General features: G+C 43.5%; 1 protein-coding gene across 1 annotated transcript in view; it reads left to right on the forward strand.

Annotated features, from left to right (window-relative positions):
* Positions 1-22516, forward strand: part of vwf (von Willebrand factor) — a 124118-nt gene that overhangs the window by 6882 nt on the left and 94720 nt on the right. The window contains exons 2-8 of the mRNA XM_066724656.1: positions 4397-4451; positions 6465-6638; positions 8068-8170; positions 9195-9403; positions 18965-19086; positions 19560-19776; positions 20252-20377. Coding sequence (XP_066580753.1) covers positions 4397-4451; positions 6465-6638; positions 8068-8170; positions 9195-9403; positions 18965-19086; positions 19560-19776; positions 20252-20377 — 1006 coding nt within the window. The remainder of the gene's footprint in view (positions 1-4396; positions 4452-6464; positions 6639-8067; positions 8171-9194; positions 9404-18964; positions 19087-19559; positions 19777-20251; positions 20378-22516) is intronic.

Consider the following 22516-nt stretch of genomic DNA (forward strand, 5'->3'; position numbering starts at 1 on the left):
GCAGGAAGAAATATGAGAGGAGATGAGAGGTTCGGAAGAGGGAAAAGACAGGAAGATCTGGGCATCTTCAGCATAGAAGTGGTAGGAGAAACCATGGGATGCGATGAGGGGGCGCAGGGAGCCAGTGTAGAGAGAGAACAGGAGGGGGCCCAGGACGGAGCCTTGGGGTACGCCTGTGAGGAGAGGTTGGGGGGTGGATGAGGAACCTCGCCATGTCACTTGGTAGGTCCAGTTGCTGAGGTAGGAGGAGAATCAGGTGAGAGCAGTCCAAGAGATTCCAAGGTCAGTGAGGCAGGAGAGGAGGATGGAGTGATCGACGGTGTCAAATGCTGCGTAGAGGTCAAGGAGGATGAGGACTGAGGAGAGGGAGGCTGCTCGAGCACAGCTGAGGGAGTCAGTGACTGCCAGGAGAGCCATCTCAGTGGAGTGAGCTGTGCGGAAGCCGGATTGCAGAGGATCAAGAGTGAGTGACAGAAAGTCATAGAGCTGACGGTGGACCGCCTGCTCGCGAGTCTTTGAGAGGAAGGGGAGTAGGGAGACAGGGCGGTAGTTCTGAGGAGAGGTGGCGTCAAGGGTTGGTTTCTTGAGGAGTGGGATGACAGCAGCTTGTTTAAATGCAGAGGGGGAATAGCCAGAGAGGCGTGAGGAGTTGAGGAGGGAGGAGATGAAGGGGAGAAGATCAGGAGCAGTCGCTTGGAGGAAGCGAGAAGGGAGAGGGTCCAGGGCACATGTTGTAGGTTTATGATGTAGGAGGAGAGCAGAAACTTCAGCATCTGAGAGAGGGGAGAATGAAGAAAAAGAAGCTTGATCGGTGGGAGGTTTGGGTGTGATGGGAGAAGAGGGGGGACTGTTGAAGAGCCTGCGGATGTCTGCGGTCTTGGAGGAGAAGAAGGAGGCGAAATCATCAGCAGTGAGAGATGAGGGAGGAGGAGGGGGAGGAGGGGCAAGGAGGGAGGAGAAGGTGGAGAAGAGTTTGCGGGGGTTGTTGATAGTGGATTCGAAGAGTGATTGGAAATAAGACTTCTTGGCTGAGGTGAGTGAGGAGGAAAATGTAGACAGTAGAGAGCGGTAGACTTTGAGGGCAGCTGGGAGGTTGGTCTTTTTCCACTTCCGTTCGGCGGCACACAGACTAGTTCGGGTTGAGTGGAGAACAGCAGAGAGCCAAGGCTGAGGAGGGGAGGGACGGGCAGGATGAGACATGAGAGGAAAGAGAGAGTCAAGGGAGGATGTGAAGGAGGAGAACAAAGAGGAGGTAGCACAGTTGACAGATAGATGGGAAAAACAGTCTGGAAGGTAAGAGAGTGGAAGCAATGGTGGAGGGGGAGGCAGAGCGGAGATTACGGCAGAAGGTGACAGAGGGAGTGGGTGGAGTGGGGAGGGAGGGAAGGGAAAGGGAGAAGGAGATGAAGTGGTGGTCTGAGATGTCCATGGGTGTCACGGAGAGTGTTGAAGGGGAGCAGCCTCTAGAGAAGATGAGGTCTAGCTGGCGGCCTGTCCTGTGAGTGGGGGGAGACGGGGAGAGAGAGAAGTTAAAGGAGTGAAGGAGAGGAAGAAGTCCGGCACAGTGGGAAGGATTGAAGAGGTGGATGTTGAAGTCTCCCAGGAGGATGGTAGGTGAGGACAGCAAGGGGAGGGAGGAGAGAAGAAAGTCAAATTAATCCAGAAAGGAGGTGAGTGGACCAGGTGGACGGTAGAGAACTAGAAGGAAGAGGTGAGAGGGAGAGGTGAGTTTCACTGCATGGAATTCAAAGCTGTGGGTTGTGAGGAGAGAGAGGGGGGGACAGAGATGAGGAGAGAAGGGGAGAGCAGGAGCCCTGTTCCTCCTCCCCGCCCGGTAAGACGAGGGGAGTGGGACAGTACGAACAGAGAGGATAAGACAGCAGGGGTGGTAGAGTTGTCCGGGGAGATCCATGTCTCAGTGAGAGCAACGAAATCCAGAGACTGCTGGAAGGCGAAGGTGGAGATGAAGTCGGCCTTGTTGGAAGCTGAGTGGCAGTTCCACAGGCCCCCAGAGAGTGGAGTAGAGGGGAGGGAGGAGGAGGGGAGAGGCAGAGAGATGAAGTTAGAGGGATTAGGGAAGCAATGGCATGCAGGTGCACGCCGAGAAGACGGAGAGAGCAGGACGGGAATCGGAGAGATCGTCATGGTTGCCTGTTGTTGCTGTGCAGCGTCTCCTCGCAGTTCTCTCCTCGCTGGAGTCCCACAGCTAGAGTCCCTGCCCTTTGGAGACGGGGCCATTCAGAAGGGGGGCACTGAAGGCTGCTGGCGCTGACTGCTGGCGCAGGGGAGCAGGGGGATGTTAAATACTTCACCCGTAACAACTTAGGACAGCGCAGACCTGCATTGCTTTGAATTACACAAGGCTGGTCAGGATGGCCCTCCCTCCCACGCAGGACTGCTAATAGCACAATTAATGGCCGCTTTATATCTGAATACAGACAGGGCCAGGTCTCCTCCTACCACGAGCTGCCATGGCCTGCCAAGGGGGCCAGGGCGGTGAGCCTGGGGGGGGCCTGTATGCCAGTGAGACGCTGGTGCAGATCAGCGGGTGGGCGGGGCTGTGACCTGGGCTGTGACCCGGGCTGTGGTCCGGCCTGTGGCCTGGGCTGTGGCCGTGGTCGGGGGGCCTCCCCGCCGGTGAGCTGCCGCAGATGGCCTGCGCTGCTGGGCCTGAGGTGCAACGGGGTACACCCGGGCCAGCTGCAGGGACTGCTCCCTCTCCTGGAGGGTGCGTGTCAGCATTGCCTCCACAGAGGGGCCAAAAGTGAAGCCCGGTGAAATAGGGATGTCCATGAGGCGAGTCCTGTCCGCTTCAGGGACCCCCCATGCCTGGGACAGTCAGAGCTGGCGGCGCACTGCCACAATGGCTGCCAGGGATCACCCTGTCGCCCTTGCCCCCTGCGCATCACAGTGACGAGCTGGTCCACCGCCACTGCTATCTCAGAGATAGATGGTGGGGTTGGTGATGCACCATGTTGTTCTGAGGGTTCCACCCACTGGGCCACGTACATGGCCAGCAGGCTCTCAGTGTTCCTGAGTCGAGCCGCTTGGGCTCCAGCCTCATAAGCCCTCTGGAGCAGCGTCTCTGTGACGCGACACTGCCCGTTGGGGCAGGTCAGGTTGCGTGGCTCCGCGGACAGCGGAGGTAGGAAGAACAACCTTGCTGTTGCCGGACTGAACACTGTGTATACCAAGCACCAGGTGCTGGATACAAGCGCCGCGTAGGCCCGTAGGCCCGTAGGCTTAACCACACCATGTATGCCGGGGTTTCCGGGGACACAGGGTGAAGCGGAGTCCAGGGTCCGAGGGGGCAAAAGGTAGTAGACCACCAGCCGGGATCTAAAACTGAGGCCTACACGCACGGACCGGGAGGGCTAGCAGAGCTCGTTCTCAGCGAACTGAGAGAGTGAGATCTCCTACAGCCGCAGTCGCGGGCAAAAGTGCGGGCGCAAACCTGCGGAGGAGCACCTCACATGGGCAAGATCTCTTACGACAAACCGCTCCTGCTGTGGAGGGAAAAGCCCTGTGGACAAGAAACCAACACAGCAAGCAGTCAGAATATATACGGCACTATATAAACATGACTATTATTTTTAAAGTGTACTATTTGTAGCCGTAACCGAAACTGAAACCGAAGCGCACCGGAGCCCTGGAGCACAGACGGAACAGAGTCGGGTTAGCTATCAATAATAACAAAACAATACAAATAGACACGGAAGTAAATGGTGGTGACAGCACAGTCGTGAAGCCAACCAACTGAATAATAATTATAATTATTGTATAAAACAATAATAATGTCTAATGCATGGACAAGACACAGAGTGCTCACATTCTGGCGTCAAGATGAAGTGGAAAAAGAGGATGAACCTGTGCCGATGTCACGTTTTATGGAACAGGAAGTGGGAAGGGACCTGTTCTGAGTGACGAGCGCAGGGGCCAATGGCAGCTTTGATAGAGTGATGTTTCGATCAGCTTCCTACGGCAGTGAGCAGAAACCCTTCCCCCTTGGGCAGTGCTTCCGACTTGAAAGATAAGTTTAGTTTTCTGCTTGTACAATAATTAAAAACAGCATAATTAGTCTCTATGTTGTTTTCCTAATTATTAATAATTAGTATACCCCAGGTGGCAGTGAAATGCAATGCCCTAATTAAACCCTGTATTGTATTATGTGTATTAAACAAATTATGTCAGCTGTACTTTAGGTTTCTATATAGGTTTCTATTATATATATTGTTTTGGCATGTTGGATGTCAGATTGCACATGCTGGAGTTCGTGGTTGATAGTGCACTGTATGTACTAGGCCAATTCATATAAAAATATACACGTAAGTGAACCAAAGAAGTACATCATATTCCAATGTGCAATTTTCTTATTTAAATATTTACCATACAACAGATGGAGTTCAGTAATCTGGGGATATTCACATGCAGTCTACTGTTCCTGATAATTGGTAGGTACAAATCTTTACTACATTCCTCATAGCTTGATAATGAGTATTAAATCAATCTACAGACATGCACTTTTCAAAGTTAAAATGCTAAAATTTTGATAATTTCTTAAAATTCATGCAACTATGTTATCTGCATAATATAACTCTGAACTGCATATAATACTTCACAAAACAATTATTTTAAAATATTGATTTTAAAATGTGGTCAATTGAACAATTCCTCTCTTTCCAGGTGAAACTGTTTCCATTATTTTCTACCTTAATGCTGATTGATCAATATAAACTCTTGCAGCTGTTCTTTACTTTTATGTGCCATTCACCCCAGCCAGTGTCATGCTACACCTTTGGGAAAACACAATTTGAATAATTGTATTTATAAATACAGTGAGGGAAAAAAGTATTTGATCCCCTGCTGATTTTGTACATTTGCCTACTGACAAAGAAATGATCAGTCTATAATTTTAATGGTAGGTGTATTTTAACAGTGAGAGACAGAATAACAACAAAAACATCCAGAAAAACACATTTCAAAAAAGTTATAAATTGATTTGCATGTTAATGAGGGAAATAAGTATTTGACCCCTTCGACTTAGTACTTGGTGGCAAAACCCTTGTTGGCAATCACAGAGGTCAGACGTTTCTTGTAGTTGGCCACCAGGTTTGCACACATCTCAGGAGGGATTTTGTCCCACTCCTCTTTGCAGATCCGAGGCTGACGTTTGGCAAGTCCAACCTTCAGCTCCCTCCACAGATTTTCTATGGGATTAAGGTCTGGAGACTGGCTAGGCCACTCCAGAACCTTAATGTGCTTCTTCTTGAGCCACTCCTTTGTTGCCTTGGCTGTGTGTTTTGGGTCATTTTCATGCTGGAATACCCATCCACGACCCATTTTCAATGCCCTGGCTGAGGGAAGGAGGTTCTCGCCCAAGATTTGACGGTACATGGCCCCGTCTATCGTCCCTTTGATGCGGTGCAGTTGTCTTGTCAACTTAGCAGAAAAACACCCCCAAAGCATAATGTTTCCACCTCCATGTTTGACGGTGGGGATGGTGTTCTTGGGGTCATAGGCAGCATTCCTCCTCCTCCAAACACGGCGAGTTGAGTTGATGCCAAAGAGCTCGATTTTGGTCTCATCTGACCACAACACTTTCACCCAGTTCTCCTCTGAATCATTCAGATGTTCATTGGCAAACTTCAGACAGGCCTCTACATGTGCAGTCTTGAGCAGGGGGATCTTGTGGGCGCTGCAGGATTTCAGTCCTTCACGGCGTAGTGTGTTACCAATTGTTTTCTTGGTGACTATGGTCCCAGCTGCCTTGAGATCATTAACAAGATCCTCCCGTGTAGTTCTGAGCTGATTCCTCACCGTTCTCATGATCATTGAAACTCCACGAGGTGAGATCTTGCATGGAGCCCCAGACCAAGGGAGACTGACAGTTATTTTGTGTTTCTTCCATTTGCGAATAATCGCACCAACTGTTGTCACCTTCTCACCAAGCTGCTTGGTGATGGTCTTTGTAACCCATTCCAGCCTTATGTAGGTCTACAATCTTGTCCCTGACATCCTTGGACAGCTCTTTGGTCTTGGCCATGGTGGAGAGTTTGGAATCTGATTGATTGATTGCTTCTGTGGACAGGTGTCTTTTATACAGGTAATGAGTTGAGATTAGGAGCACTCCCTTTAAGAGAGTGGTCCTAATCTCAGCTCGTTATCTGTATAAAAGACACCTGGGAGCCAGAAATCTTGATGATTGATAGGGGATCAAGTACTTATTTCCCTCATTAACATGCAAATCAATTTATAACTTTTTTGAAATGCGTTTTTCTGGATGTTTTTGTTGTTATTCTGTCTCTCACTGTTAAAATACACCTACAATTAAAATTATAGACTGACCATTTCTTTGTCAGTGGGCAAACGTACAAAATCAGCAGGGGATCAAATTTTTTTTCCCTCACTGTATATAATAAAGATATAACAAATTATCTTTTTTTTTTCCTCCTTTTAAAACACAGGCTGGCCCTTCTTATCATTAGTGTCAGCGAAAGGTGAGAAGGCAGTGTCTGGTCGATGCAGCCTCTTTGGCAGGGACCATGTACAGACATTTGATGGAAATTTGTATGAGTTTCCAGGAGACTGCAGCTACATGCTGGCCGGGGACTGTCAGAAACGAACCTTCTCGTTATTAGGTAAAGTTTAAATAAGTGGGGTACATTTTTAGAGAATTAACTATATCTAAACAGAATTTTATGTGAATTAAATTCATAAGTGGAGTTTAGAAATACATTTTGGAGAGATAAGACAACACTTCCCAGCTCCTTGCATGGAAAAAAGGTTATTGGTACCATTTTTTAAAGTGATCTTTGCACATTGTTTTGGTTGTAGTTGGTCCCATCTAGTATTTTCATGTGCTTGTGCTATTCACATTCGCAATGCAGTCCATTTTGTTTAGCAATGGCCTTTTTTGCAGACCATTGATGCAGCAAATTTTTCCTTATTTTATAGATGCCATTAACAATGTAACTGTTACTACAACCCAGAATAGAGAGGTCTAATCACTTATTATATTGGCCAAACATTGCAATGTAATGGAGAGAATGCTAAATAAAACAATAACATTGGTGAGAGTCTGTTTTCTCAAATCTATGTAATAAGCTTTAAAAATACTTAAGGTATGTCCTTTAAGTTCTGTGACTAAGAATGTTTAAATGTCTGAAATAAAAAATCAAATTTATTTAAATTTATTTTAAAATAATGTATATTTGTATTTGTATTTGTATGTTAGATAAATACTTGTTTCCTTAAATGTACTTTTTAAATATACTATGGAAAGTGAGTCACAATATTGTATTTTCCATATGGACTGCCAGAGGGATATTTTATGGGAAAACGTTAATCCCAAATTATAACATATTAGTAAGATGTCCAATAAAAAAGAAAAACATTTGCATGTGTTTATTATTATTATTATTATTATTATTATTATTATTATTATTATTATTATTATTATTATTAAGATGCTGACATTGAGGGCAGTACAGTGGCACAGTGGTAGGTGCTGCTCCCTCACAGCTTCTGTGATGCAGGATAGATTGCAGTCTTGGGTGTCTGCCTGTGTGGAGTTTACATGTTCTTCCTGTGTCTGTGGCAGTTTTCGATGGGTACTCTGGCTTCCTCAAACATCCCAAAGACACGTTTCTTAGTTTGATTGGCCACTCTACATTGGCCTGTAGTTGTATTAGTGTCGTGTGTGTGTGCTTCCTTGTGATGGACTGGTGTCCTGTCAAGGGTATACCCTGCCTAGAGCCATATGTCAATTGGTTTAGATTCTGTCTCATTGGGACATGTAGTGGATGAAGCAGTTATTGAAAATGGATGGTTGCTTGATGACATTGAGCATGGTGATTCTTAACATTTTTTACATACTGCAAAGGTTACACCTTGTACAGTCATATAATGAACCACATAAAATAATACAACACAATGAAGAAATTATACAGTAGAACAACATTCAGCATAGATACAGCAAAGAAAGGTCTGCTGAAAGAAAATAATAATTAGATACTTTGGGGAATGTCCTAGGATATGTCATATAACCTCCTGTTTATTTCCTTGCAGGTGACTTTCAAAATGGAAAAAGAAAAGGTGTGACAGTTTACCTTGGAGAATTCTTTGAACTTCATTTGACTATGGATGGAACTGTTACCCAAGGGGATACAAGGTAGCATTTGTAATACTTTTGCTGATTTGTCCTTTCTATAATAACTGACCAAAGAGAAGTGAAAAGGATCTCACTTTAGATCTAAAAAATCACTAGATTTTAAGGGTCTGACCAAATTAGTTTGATTGATCGTGACTGTACTGTATGCTGTATGTGTATGATTTAATGTAAAATCTTAATGTAATATTAAAATCTTAAAATGTAATATTACATCTTTCAAAACATATGGTGTACTGCATCACAATACGTAAAACAAAAACAAAATCATATTTTAAAAGTTTTTATACATTGCATAGCAAGGTGGGTTTAATTGTACAGTACAGCAAATTTCTCTTATATACATATTGTTCTTGTATTCTGTAAATTGCCCTGGATAAAGGCATCTTCCAACAAATAAATAATAATAAATAATAATAAATGTGATTGACACATTTATAATACACAAAAAGTCGAGCTGTTAACTTCCATGGTTATGTATGTCTATTTAATGTATATTACTACAAGGCATTTGTTATATTAAATAATTAATATACAAGGAGAACAAATACTGAATTATATAAATTATTATATAATTATATGAAAATTAACAAAAAAACAATGTTGAAAATTATATTACATGCAAAACAATGTTATTCATTTAATTACTAATTTATACACACACATATATATTCTCACTATTTGTAATTTTCAATTTTCAATCTCACTGCTATGGCTGCTATAGCCTACTATGTTCTCAGTTCTCCAGATTGTATGTATATAATTTTGTGATATCTATATTAGCATTTTGCTAAGGATTTTACCTGCACTATAATATGGTTTCATTTGTTCACAGATAAGTAAGGAGTGTGTAGTTTTGAAAGAGAGACCATGTAACCTGCACATAACTTTTTCAGACAAATCTTAATGCAGATTTGAAAAAAAAAATACATCTGAATTGTAGAGTTCAACCAGCAATCCAAGCAAAGGTTTGTCTGAGGTATCAAAATTGCTGTAGTGATCATAACTCTGTTTTCTCATTTATCAGGCTTTCACTACCTTATGCTGCTAATGGAGTATTTGTGGAAATGGAGCTGGCGTACTATAAATTATGGAGTGAAGAATATGGTTTTGCTGTGAAGATTGATAATACTGGCAACATCAATGTGATTCTTTATAAACACAGTTTTAACAGGACCTGTGGTCTCTGTGGGAACTTCAACAACATACCTGAGGATGACTATATGGCTCAGGAAGGTAGTATCTGGTTTTATTGGAATATTTGTGTTTCCCATAATCTCTTAACAGACATGTTAATGAAATGGTGGAATTCCAGCAAAATAATATTACATTGATCAGATAATGTAAAAATATTATAATCTGATGAAGCTATACACAACGCAAAATAATCTTATGATTTTTTCTCACTGATGAAACATAAAAGTATCAAACAAATACTCAGTAATCATTCTAGGTATGTCTAAATTTTGTACTTCAACTCCATAAATCTCTAGGCTGAATTAGTGTTCAACAAATTCCAAAAACATATTACTGATGAGTAGTATATTTTAATGGACAATATTACTAAACTTAATAAATCACTTTATATTTATTGTGACACACCGTGTGGTGTTGGCCATGTGTGTCCGGGGATCAAAGTTAAGTAGTTAAACAGTTAAGTAATACAGTCTTGTACTTGTGGTTCTGAAGCAGGGGTTGTAATATGTAATCTGGGTTGGTAGCCAACTCAAGTTCTCAGTATAAACAAAGATTGGTATTCAGTCAAAACCAAAGACTGAAACAGGACAGATGAGAGATATATTTTGTTGTGTTTCTACTTTCAGACAGTCTTAGCATTCATAAATCTTGTTGAACTCATCCAGGAAGATTTGATCTGTGAACTTTTATATGCATGTTGAGGTCCTAGAGATCAGAGTTCATGATCTGGAGGCTAATATTGCTGATCATAAGAACATCAGAACATAAGAAAGTTTACAAACGAGAGGAGGCCATTTGACCCATCATGCTTATTAGGTGGTCATTAATAACTAAGTGATCCAAGGTTCCTATCCAGTCTGTTTTGAAATGTTCTCAAATTGTCAGCTTCAGCCACATCACTGGGGAGTTTGTTCCAGATTGTAACAACTCTCTGTGTGAAGAAGTGTCTCCTGTTTTCCGTTTTGAATGCCTTAAAGCCCAATTTCCATTTGTGTCCCTGGGTGTGTGTGTCCCTGCTGATCTAGCTAGTGCATTGTACAGTCTTAATATTACTTTCCTTGTTCTAAATTCTGCACTTTTGACAATATACCCTAGCATTTTGTTTGCCTTTTTTATTGATTCCCCACATTGTTTGAATGGAGAAAGTGAGGAGTCCACATAAACTTCTAGGTCTTTCTCATGCGTTACTTTTTCCAGTTCTATTCCTCCCATAGTGTAATTATAGTACACATTTTTATTACATACATGTAATACCTTGCACTTGTCGACATTGAATTTCATCTGCCAGGTGTCGGCCCACAACTGAATATTGTCTAAGTCTAATTGCCGAAATTGTATCTGCTGAGCCACCTATTTTAGTATAATCTCCAAATGTGATAAGTTTGTTTACTATCCAAGAGACCAGATCATTAATATAGATTAGAGAAAGCAAAGACGTAGAATGCTAATCGCTGTGGCACTCCTCTAACAACCTCACTCCAGTTAGAAGCAACTCCTCTTATTGACACCCTCTGTTTCCTATACATCAACCAGTTCATAATCCATCTACATACATTACCCCGAATGCCTACAGCTTCCAATTTGAGGATCAGTCTTTGGTGTGGAACCTTATCAAAAGCTTTCTGAAAATCTAAGCATATCATATCATATGCTTTCACGTGATATACAGCTGCAGTTGCATGTTCAAAGAACTCTAATAAATTAGTAAGACTTGATCTGCCTCATCTAAACCCATGTTGACTATCTCCAAGAATATGGTTTTCATTAAGATGCTCCTCTATTTTCTGTCAAATAATTTATTCCAACATTTTACAAGTAATGCAGGTGAGACTGATTGGTCTGTAATTTCCTGGCTCAGTTTTGTCCCCTTTCTTGTGGATTGGTATGACATTTGCCATCTTCCAGTCAGTTGGCACATCCCCTGTTCTAAGTGTCATTTGGAATATTTGAGTTAGCGGCCTATAAATAATTTCCCTAATTTCTTATACTGTTGGAAATATACCATCTGGCCCAGGTGATTTGTTTGTTTTTAATTCTGCTAGTCCCTTTCATACCTCTTCCTCATTTATCCTGATCTGGCTTTCACACTAGCATATGACATATGATTCTTGGATCACTTAGTTATTAATAAAAACACAATGGGTTGAATGGTCTGTAAACTTTCTTATGTTCTTCTTATATTCTTATATGTGCCACAGGTGGTACGCAACACTGACTCCCACAACTTGTCTATGTCACCCGTGTTACTTGTGAGGAAGGGGAACGTCAATTCCACCCTGTCCCCGTGGCAGACACGGATGCATCTCTTGATGCCCAACTCAGACACACATTTAATCAAAGGATTTTATTAATTGCACATAAATACCACACTATAAGATCTACATGTATATAACACACCAATATCAAAAGAGTTAAATTCACATATATCTAGGGCTAAACATTACTTCCATTTAAGATCTAACTAATAGTACTCTCTTCAGATGCTGTCATCTGCCATTCAGTTTCTTTTGTATCATTTCAACTGCTTCCTTCTGACTCCACTATGTCAATCGAATCAGTACCTGTGCTGTAGGGGAGGGGAATACAAAAAGGCAGCAGAACACACATACAGTCCTAGTTCAGCAGGGCCAAAGTTGGATAGTGGTGCTCAGCCCCACCACACCTATTTCCTGGACTCTCCATAGCTGGTCAAGGTGCACTGCACCCATTGTGCCTGAAGCTTATTAACAAACCACGTAATTTAAGCATATAACAAAAATAAATAAAACCATACCTGAAGAAAGGAGAATTTCAAGGTCAAAGTCGGAGAAGGAGTGCAGTAATTGGATTGAAGGTTACGTGCATGTTTTTGCCATGTTTGCATTGTTCAGGCAAGATGGAGAATAAACAGATTTTAAAAAGCATGTGTGAGGTTTGGTTTGCTTCCTTCTTCAGATAACCGGGGGTGCATACGCAACCTATCGTTATCTTTCAAGTCAGAAGCACTGCCCAAGGGGGAGGGGTTACTGTATAACCAAGCTGTCGCAAAGGGAGGAGGCAGAGAGCTGATAAGGGAGCCTGCCCCGAGGTGTACCGCCAGGGGCCTCAGCAACACAACTCCAGACAAGAGCCACAGAGGCTTCTTGGGGGCAAACTGGGCTGTCCAGGAACGAGGACCATAGTCACACTCTACCAGGGACTGTCTGCAATCAGCATATACAAAGTGGGGCTACAGAGGTCAACTCTTATGCCCTCCGCTTACAATAGCAAGGCCGGCTGCTGTACTAGTGAATCTAGGCCGTATATCTACCTGCACAAAATATGGCGCGGGCAATCAAGCAACTTGTGCACCTTCCGCGCATTAACGTGGCAGTGAACCCCGATCCTGCAGGAGCGGGGCCACAGACCCACTGAATAACATACAGCTGGCTAGTCACTGAGTAGCTACAGCTGGACATAACAGTATACACAGCGTGGCAGCAGGAACATTCATGCTCACTGAACGGTACAGAGTATCCAGCTCCACTGTGCTGTCATAACAACTAAACACAATCACGGGGTACAGGAAGCAAATCATGCACCATCACGTGACACGGGAGCAGTTGTCACCTATTAGCGCAGCTAATGCAGGACAACAGCAGGCTCTACCATGACCATAAAACCATAACATTTCGGTGTGCAGGAAACCGTTCATGCACTCTTCACATAACATTGTCCGCTTGCTCCACTAGCCCAGCTAGGAGCGAGGCCACACCAGCTCTACAATGTTGTACAAAAGAACAACAATATACAGTGGGGGAAAAAGTATTTGATCCCCTGCTGATTTTGTACATTTGCACACTGACAAAGAAATGATCAGTCTATAATTTTAATGGTAGGTGTATTTTAACAGTGAGAGACAGAATAACAGCAAATAAATCCAGAAAAACGCATTTCAAAAAAGTTATAAATTGATTTGCATGTTAATGAGGGAAATAAGTATTTGACCCCTTCAACTTAGTACTTGGTGGCAAAACCCTTGTTGGCAATCACAGAGGTCAGACGTTTCTTGTAGTTGGCCACCAGGTTTGCACACATCTCAGGAGGGATTTTGTCCCACTCCTCTTTGCAGATCCTCTCCAAGTCATTAAGGTTTCGAGGCTGACGTTTGGCAACTCAAACCTTCAGCTCCCTCCACAGATTTTCTATGGGATTAAGGTCTGGAGACTGGCTAGGCCACTCCAGGACCTTAATGTGCTTCTTCTTGAGCCACTCCTTTGTTGCCTTGGCTGTGTGTTTTGGGTCATTGTCATGCTGGAATACCCATCCACGACCCATTTTCAATGCCCTGGCTGAGGGAAGGAGGTTCTCACCCAAGATTTGACGGTACATGGCACCGTCCATCGTCCCTTTGATGCGGTGCAGTTGTCCTGTCCCCTTAGCAGAAAAACACCCCCAAAGCATAATGTTTCCACCTCCATGTTTGACGGTGGGGATGGTGTTCTGCGGGCGCTGCAGGATTTCAGTCCTTCACGGCGTAGTGTGTTACCAATAGTTTTCTTGGTGACTATGGTCCCAGCTGCCTTGAGATCATTAACAAGATCCTCCCGTGTAGTTCTGGGCTGATTCCTCACCGTTCTCATGATCATTGAAACTCCACGAGGTGAGATCTTGCATGGAGCCCCAGACCGAGGGAGAGTGACAGTTATTTTGTGTTTCTTCCATTTGCGAATAATCCACACCAACTGTTGTCACCTTCTCACCAAGCTGCTTGGCGAAGCCCATTCCAGCCTTGTGTAGGTCTACAATCTTGTCCCTGACATCCTTGGACAGCTCTTTGGTTTTGGCCATGGTGGAGAGTTTGGAATCTGATTGATTATTTGCTTCTGTGGACAGGTGTCTTTTATACAGGTAACGAGCTGAGATTAGGAGCACTAGACACCTGGGAGCCAGAAATCTTGCTGATTGATAGGGGATCAAATACTTATTTCCCTCATTAACATGCAAATCAATTTATAACTTTTTTGAAATGCGTTTTTCTGGATTTTGTTGTTGTTATTCTGTCTCTCACTGTTAAAATACACCTACCATTAAAATTATAGACTGATCATTTCTTTGTCAGTAGGCAAATGTACAAAATCAGCAGGGGATCAAATACTTTTTCCCCTCACTGTATATCGCGTAGCAGCAGGAACATTCATGCTGCCTGCGCACAGCACAGGAGTAACCAACTCAACTGAATAGTACAGCGTGGAAGAGCTCCACTATGCTGACAAGTAGATTTTGTACAAACGAACTAAATACACCACAGGGCACAGGAGCCTGCTCATGCGCCACACGTGGGACATCAGAGCGGTGGCCGCTTGCTCCACTAGCACAGGTAGAAGCAAGGCCACACCAGCCTGACTGTGTCGAGACAAACAAACTCTATACATCACTGGGCTGCGCCACATGTGGAACACAGGAGCAGTTGACACCTGCCGAATAGCGCAGCTAGCACAGGGCATCTACAGCTCTTACCATGTGAATAAATTAACTATGTACACAGCAAGGCACTGGAGAAACTCAAGTGCCCTCTGCTGGAGGACAACAGCAGCGGTCCCCTTGCTCCATGGCGTAACACAGCCAGAGCGGGCCACAGACCTGCTGACCAAGGAACTATATACACAGCAAGGCAGCGAAACTCGAGTGCCATCAGCTGGGAACAGCGGCAGTGAGCTCCATGCTGCACAGGTCAGACGGAGCCACAGTTCTGCTGTTTAACACATATTATATATATATATATATATATATATATATATATATATATATATATACACTCACCTAAAGGATTATTAGGAACACCTGTTCAATTTCTTATTAATGCAATTATCTAACCAACCAATCACATGGCAGTTGCTTCAATGCAATTTGCACAAGCTCACCAAAATTGGACAGTTGAAGACTGGAAAAATGTTGCCTGGTCTGATGAGTCTCGATTTCTGTTGAGACATTCAGATGGTAGAGTCAGAATTTGGCGTAAACAGAATGAGAACATGGATCCATCATGCCTTGTTACCACTGTGCAGGCTGGTGGTGGTGGTGTAATGGTGTGGGGGATGTTTTCTTGGCACACTTTAGGCCCCTTAGTGCCAATTGGGCATCGTTTAAATGCTACGGCCTACCTGAGCATTGTTTCTGACCATGTCCATCCCTTTATGACCACCATGTACCCATCCTCTGATGGCTACTTCCAGCAGGATAATGCACCATGTCACAAAGGTCGAATCATTTCAAATTGGTTTCTTGAACATGACAATGAGTTCACTGTACTAAACTGGCCCCCACAGTCACCAGATCTCAACCCAATAGAGCATCTTTGGGATGTGGTGGAACGGGAGCTTCGTGCCCTGGATGTGCATCCCACAAATCTCCATCAACTGCAAGATGCTATCCTATCAATATGGGCCAACATTTCTAAAGAATGCTTTCAGCACCTTGTTGAATCAATGCCACGTAGAATTAAGGCAGTTCTGAAGGCGAAAGGGGGTCAAACACAGTATTAGTATGGTGTTCCTAATAATCCTTTAGGTGAGTGTATATATATATATATATATATATAGAGCGGGGTACAGGCCAGACGTATGCACCACTGCAACACAATGTATAATAAACAAACTGTATACAGGGGGGCCCGTAAGGAAGCGTGCCTGTAGAACACATTGACAGGCTGTCAGTAAATCCAGGAGCAGCTGGCTTGGGTGCTCAACTGGAAAGCATAGTCCGATGGAAGGGAAAAACACGGTTCACTAGATCCCTCAGGATGCACTTAACAGGGGCAGACAGGGAGAGGAAAAGGCAGGAGCCAGAGCCCGTAGGTTACTGGGGCTCGACTGCAGCCAACAACGGATTCCCAATGGAAGGGACTGGTCCTGTCACGTACAACCTGTAGAACCGGGCAAATGTAAGCGGCAAGGCCCAAGCTGCAGCCGCACAAATGTCTGCCGAATGTCCTTAGTGAGTTCCAAAGAGTACCTGAGGGCCCGCACAGGGCAGAGCCAACTCTCTTGCTCTGAAGCGAAGGGAGGAGGATGAAACGCCGTTAACTCAGTAGGCCTGTTGACATGGAATGGAGACAGCACTTTCGGGAGGAACACAGGGTTAGGCCATAGCGCGACCCTGGAACCATCTCCCGCAAAACGGACACACAATGGGTGTACGGACAGGGTGTGTAACTCGCTCACACGTTTTGCAGAGGTGATTGCCAGCAAAAACGCAGTCTTAAGTGACACCAGCTTCAGCTCAGCTGAGCTCGAATGGGGCTTGGGAAAGTGTGTCCAGCACTACATCAAGACGCCATGCAGGCAGTGAAGAGGTGCGAGGAGGCCGCAGCTGTCGAGCTCCCTTTAAAAACTGCACAGCCAGGAAATGAGACCCAGGAGGCACGCCATCAATCCGGACATGACATGCGGAGATGGCCGCCAGATACACTTTGAGTGTGGATGGGGACTTGCCCTGGTCCAACAGCTCCAGTAGAAATTGTAATATGACCGCGATGGGGCAATGAATTGGGTCTTGACCACCGTCTTGGCACCAGGTGCTAAACGTCCGCCAGCGGTAGGAGTTCTGCAACCTCGTAGAGGGAGCTCTCACCGACTGAATAGTGGCTGCTCCAGGAGAGCGGCGATCTTGACGCGAAGTGCTACACACTGCAACGAGTCCCTCACTCATGGCCACACCATACTGTGTATACCAAGCACCAGGTGCTGGATACAAGCGCCGCGTAGGCCTGTAGGCTTAACCACACCGTGTGTGCCGGGGTTTCCTGGGACACCGGGTGACGCAGAGTCCGGGGTCTGAGGGGGCCAAGGGTTGTAGACCAGCATAAATCTAAAACCGAGGCCTACACACACGGTCCGGGAGGGCTAGCAGTGCTCGTTCTCAGCAAACCGTGAGAGCGAGATCTCCTACAGCCGTAGCTCTGGGCTGTAGTGCGGGCGCAAGCCGGCGGAGGAGCACCTCACGCGGGCAAGATCTCTTACGACACACTGAGGCTCCGGCCGGGCAGCCGGGCCGCGGATTTTACTGCCGCTGCTAGCGCTCCTGCTGTGGAGGAAAAAGCCCTGTGGACAAAAAACCAATACAGCAAGCAGTCGGAATATATATAGCACTATATAAACACAACTATTATTTTTAAAAGACTCTTCTTGTGAACGAAAGTGAAATCGAAAGCGCAGCCGGACCTCTGGTGCGCGGACGGGACAGAATCGGGATTAGCTATCAATAACAAGTAACTAAACACACACAAGACAGAGACGATGTGTAGCGAAAACGGTGGTGAACAACACTGAAGTGAGCCATCCAGCTGAAATACGCAGTTTGAATGTTTATTACAAACACAGACCAGAGAGCTTACGTTCTTGAGTCCAGCGAAATGGCAAAACAGGACGAACCTGTGCTGACGTCACGTTTTATAGAACAGGAAGTGGAAGGGACCTGTTCTGAGTGACATGCGCAGGGGTCAATGGCTTCTTTGATAGGGTGACGTTTAGATCGAGTTCCTATGGAAGTGCGCAGAAACCCCTCCCCCTCCCCAGTGCTTCCGACTTGAAAGATAAACTGTTTTTTAATTGTTGTAGTGAAAGAGGAAGAGCTATATTTTCAATCAATGAAAAGAGTACAGGTAGCTAACACTCACGCATATATTTTAGTATTATTTTTAGTCAGAGATAACACAGCCTTCCATGACTGGTTTAATCTGGCTTGTTGTAACAGTCATACTTTAAGGCATTATTATTACATAGATGTATAATATATTGCAGTGTTCTTTGCATATAGGAATTGAATGCCCTTTTATTTGACATACAGAACATGTATGTAGCACACACCAGTCATTATACAGACCAAACAAAAAAATAATACAGTACATAACAGGCAAACATCATCCTTGAAGTGTGAAGTGCTACACACTCTTGAGCCATCGTTGATCTGTTAAACGATAATATCGTGCATACCAAACGTAATTTATACTTTGTAACTTGTAGAAAAAGCCATGTCAGTTAAGATTCTTAAAAGCACAAAATAATAACCAAAAATGAGCAGCCATATATTATGATTATGCCTTTAGGTCTAGCTAAATCAATATTATTATTAGCCTACTTAGGAAATGCTTTTATTCGACTTACATGGAGTGTAATTTTGTAAATGCACGCCTTATTTTTAATTCCTTATGAATGAGATAAGAGCTGACCGAATGTCAGTCCTGTCAATACCAATTGAAAAAAATACTACAATAAATGGTCCAAAGTTTTGGCAAATTGTGAAAATCCGGGCACAGCTGAAGAGCTGCTGTTTTATAGGGCTCACTTCATTAGTGCCTGCAGGTGTGTTCCCCTTTTCCCATACTGTGAGGTGTATGAGTGTACATTCCAATGCAGCTAAGCTGGTTACCACCTGAAACCTCCAGGAGGAGTCATTTCAACCTTATAATGTATATCTTCCCTTGTGAAGTACCCCCCTGACTGTGTCAAAATATGTATAACTTATTCACACAAAAATAATAATTTAATGAAATTATTGCATATGAGATATAATTGTTTATCAGAGGGAAAAATTACCATCTAAAAATTGCAAATTTAGGATATGGTTTATCTTATCTCTCAGGGTTTTTAACAGAAAACAGCTATGACTTTGCCAACTCCTGGGTCCTTCATGATGCTGCAGAGCCCTGCAAAAGAGTTTCTCCTCCTAGTGAGACTTGCAATGTGACCACAGAGGCTACAACAGTAAGTGCACAATACATTTAAAAACTGTTTATGAATGGAATATAGAATGACCAGGTGTAAACGAGAAGGCTGCAGCTGCATAAAGATTTCCTTCCATATTGTGAAGGGTCTCTGCCCACCAAAGCTCTTGAGAGATGCAGGTTATGATTTATCAAACATTACCTTCTTGCAGGTAAGGAAGTATGTTTGCCAATTTAAAACATTTGTCATTAGGAGGTTCCACACCCAAGTCCTATCTCTGTTACTGACTCTATTATAATGAGTTTCGTTTTTTTAACCTCTTTGTGATTTATCTTACACCTTAAACAGAGTTACAAAGTTAAGGGAGTCTGTAGTAGCTGGAACCTTCCCACAGCCCCAAGTATTTGTAGAGTGCTGTGCCCAAATTAAAATGGAAAGAAGAGGATAACTGTTTTTCTTCTTGTTCTTTCTGTTCTTCCACTGTGACTCTGCCTGTTTTGTTTTGGTTTTAGGACCTGGTGTTGAGATGTGGTGCCTTGCAGAACTCTCCAGTCTTCCTAAAGTGTGCCCACATAGTTGATCCTGAGTCTTTTGCCTCTCTTTGTGAGACTGATGCCTGCCACTGTGGGAATCAAGTGGCATGCCAGTGTCAAGCAGTTCTAGAGTACAGCAGGACATGTGCTTTCAAGGGGGTGACTTTGCAAAGATGGCAAATAGAAAGCCAGTGCAGTGAGTATAATGAATATGCATCGTGCAGACACATCTCAAGCCCACCTCTGAACTAGACTTGCAATGTCTGAACTGTAAAGGAACCTTCTCTTCATCTTTGTGAAACCTACCACTCAATAGTGTATACATTTACATTCTAAAGCAAACCAATACATTTTTGCTAAGAAGACTATTTAGATTGTTTCTACATGGTTACTCCTGCTGTGTTTTTCTTTCCTGTGCTGTATCAAAAATCACACACACCTAATTTATATATCTGACTAAAGGAAAACAGAGCTGACATCCTGAGCTTTACATGTGCCTTCTCCACTTGCCCTGCAGTGCCTCTTCTTGGTAGAGATAGAACATTTGAATTTTGAATTTGAAAATGTTTTGCTTGTGTGAAATACTTGAGCAAGTCAAGTTCAATGTTGTATAGCAGTTAAATGTTGTTGCTGCTGTTTAATGAAACGATGTACCAACTCTTGTCTTTCAGCTCCCAGTTGCCCACCTGGCATGGTATACAGTGATTGTATTAGTCCTTGCACTCACCGCACCTGCCAAAGCCTAAACATCAACGAGGTGTGCGACGAAGAATGCGTGGATGGCTGTAGCTGCCCTGGTGAGTTCCACTTTCCACAGTCCCCAAAACACACATGCTTTACCATACATGTCTTACAAATCAGGCATCGCAATATCAGATTATATGACTTGACTAAAACATTAGCTGACATTATATGTTTCCTTTTTATTAATTAGTATATCCCATAAAACTTCTATTCCTTCATTTGACTCTCAATACTGAAAAAAAAAGATTGTTTAGTTTGGCTTTAAAGGGCAATTATGCTCATACATTAAGATATACAAATGTACCTTTTTATATTTGCCTTAGGACATTTGCATTCTTAACATGGTTTTACTGAAGTTTAACCATACTTTTACAGTATTTTTGATGGGTTCAAAATGCTTTAATATGCTACACTGGACTTGCATGAATGTCTTTGGGGTATCAAACATGGGTTTCAGCAGTACACCATTTTGTGTATCAACTAGATGTTTAAAACTGAATGTTTGGCTTGGATAGACTTTGTTTGATTGTTGCAATGAGTTTGACAACCTGTGGGACATTAGCTCTCCAAATATCACTGTCAAGAGGTACAATGTGCGCATTGCTGGTAAAATGTATTGTAATTCCCAAAAGATTCCCCAAAAAAGATTTTTGACCTGCTGTAGAAATTACCTCTGCATTTATTATGTTAAGAAATGTATATAGTTTGTGATTATAATTTGTATCCAGGGGCAATTGGAGGACCTTGTGAATGTGGTTGTTCTCCTAATTTTGGCCTGGCTACCAAACTATAATAGTGAAGCTGCAAAGATGTGACAAATAAAACATATGGAAGCCCATAGCGATTTAATTGGGCTACTATTTGTTATGGTATCGTATAGGTAGTCATTGTACCCTAATAATATGGAGTATTCCAGCATGCACTGCAACAGTCAAATTATATAATAATTATGTATATACAATCACCTAAAGGATTATTAGGAACACCTGTTCAATTTCTCATTAATGCAATTATCTAACCAACCAATCACATGGCAGTTGCTTCAATGCATTTAGGGGTGTGGTCCTGGCCAAGACAATCTCCTGAACTCCAAACTGAATGTCTGAATGGGAAAGAAAGGTGATTTAAGCAATTTTGAGCGCGGCATGGTTGTTGGTGCCAGACGGGCCGGTCTGAGTATTTCACAATCTGCTCAGTTACTGGGATTTTCACGCACAACCATTTCTAGGGTTTACAAAGAATGGTGTGAAAAGGGAAAAACATCCAGTATGCGGCAGTCCTGTGGGCGAAAATGCCTTGTTGATGCTAGAGGTCAGAGGAGAATGGGCCGACTGATTCAAGCTGATAGAAGAGTAACTTTGACTGAAATAACCACTCGTTACAACCGAGGTATGCAGCAAAGCATTTGTGAAGCCACAACACGTACAACCTTGAGGCGGATGGGCTACAACAGCAGAAGACCCCACCAGCTACCACTCATCTCCACTACAAATAGGAAAAAGAGGCTACAATTTGCACAAGCTCACCAAAAATGAACAGTTGAAGACTGGAAAAATGTTGCCTGGTCTGATGAGTCTCGATTTCTGTTGAGACATTCAGATGGTAGAGTCAGAATTTGGCGTAAACAGAATGAGAACATGGATCCATCATGCCTTGTTACCACTGTGCAGGCTGGTGGTGGTGGTGGTGTAATGGTGTGGGGGATGTTTTCTTGGCACACTTTAGGCCCCTTAGTGCCAATTGGGCATCGTTTAAATGCCACGGCCTACCTGAGCATTGTTTCTGACCATGTCCATCCCTTTATGACCACCATGTACCCATCCTCTGATGGCTACTTCCAGCAGGATAATGCACCATGTCACAACATGGAACGGGAGCTTCGTGCCCTGGATGTGCATCCCACAAATCTCCATCAACTGCAAGATGCTATCCTATCAATATGGGCCAACATTTCTAAAGAATGCTTTCAGCACCTTGTTGAATCAATGCCACGTAGAATTAAGGCAGTTCTGTAGGCGAAAGGGGGTCAAACACAGTATTAGTATGGTGTTCCTAATAATCCTTTAGGTGAGTGTGTATTGCGTATTTGCTAGCCCATATTGCGAAAATAAATAATAGATTTAAAATTTGTAAATTAAAATACAGGTTGAATCTCGTTTAAACGAAAATCTCACAATAAGAATATATAAATA

This window comes from Amia ocellicauda, chromosome 15 (genome assembly GCF_036373705.1).
Source record: "Amia ocellicauda isolate fAmiCal2 chromosome 15, fAmiCal2.hap1, whole genome shotgun sequence".
NCBI lineage: Eukaryota > Metazoa > Chordata > Actinopteri > Amiiformes > Amiidae > Amia > Amia ocellicauda.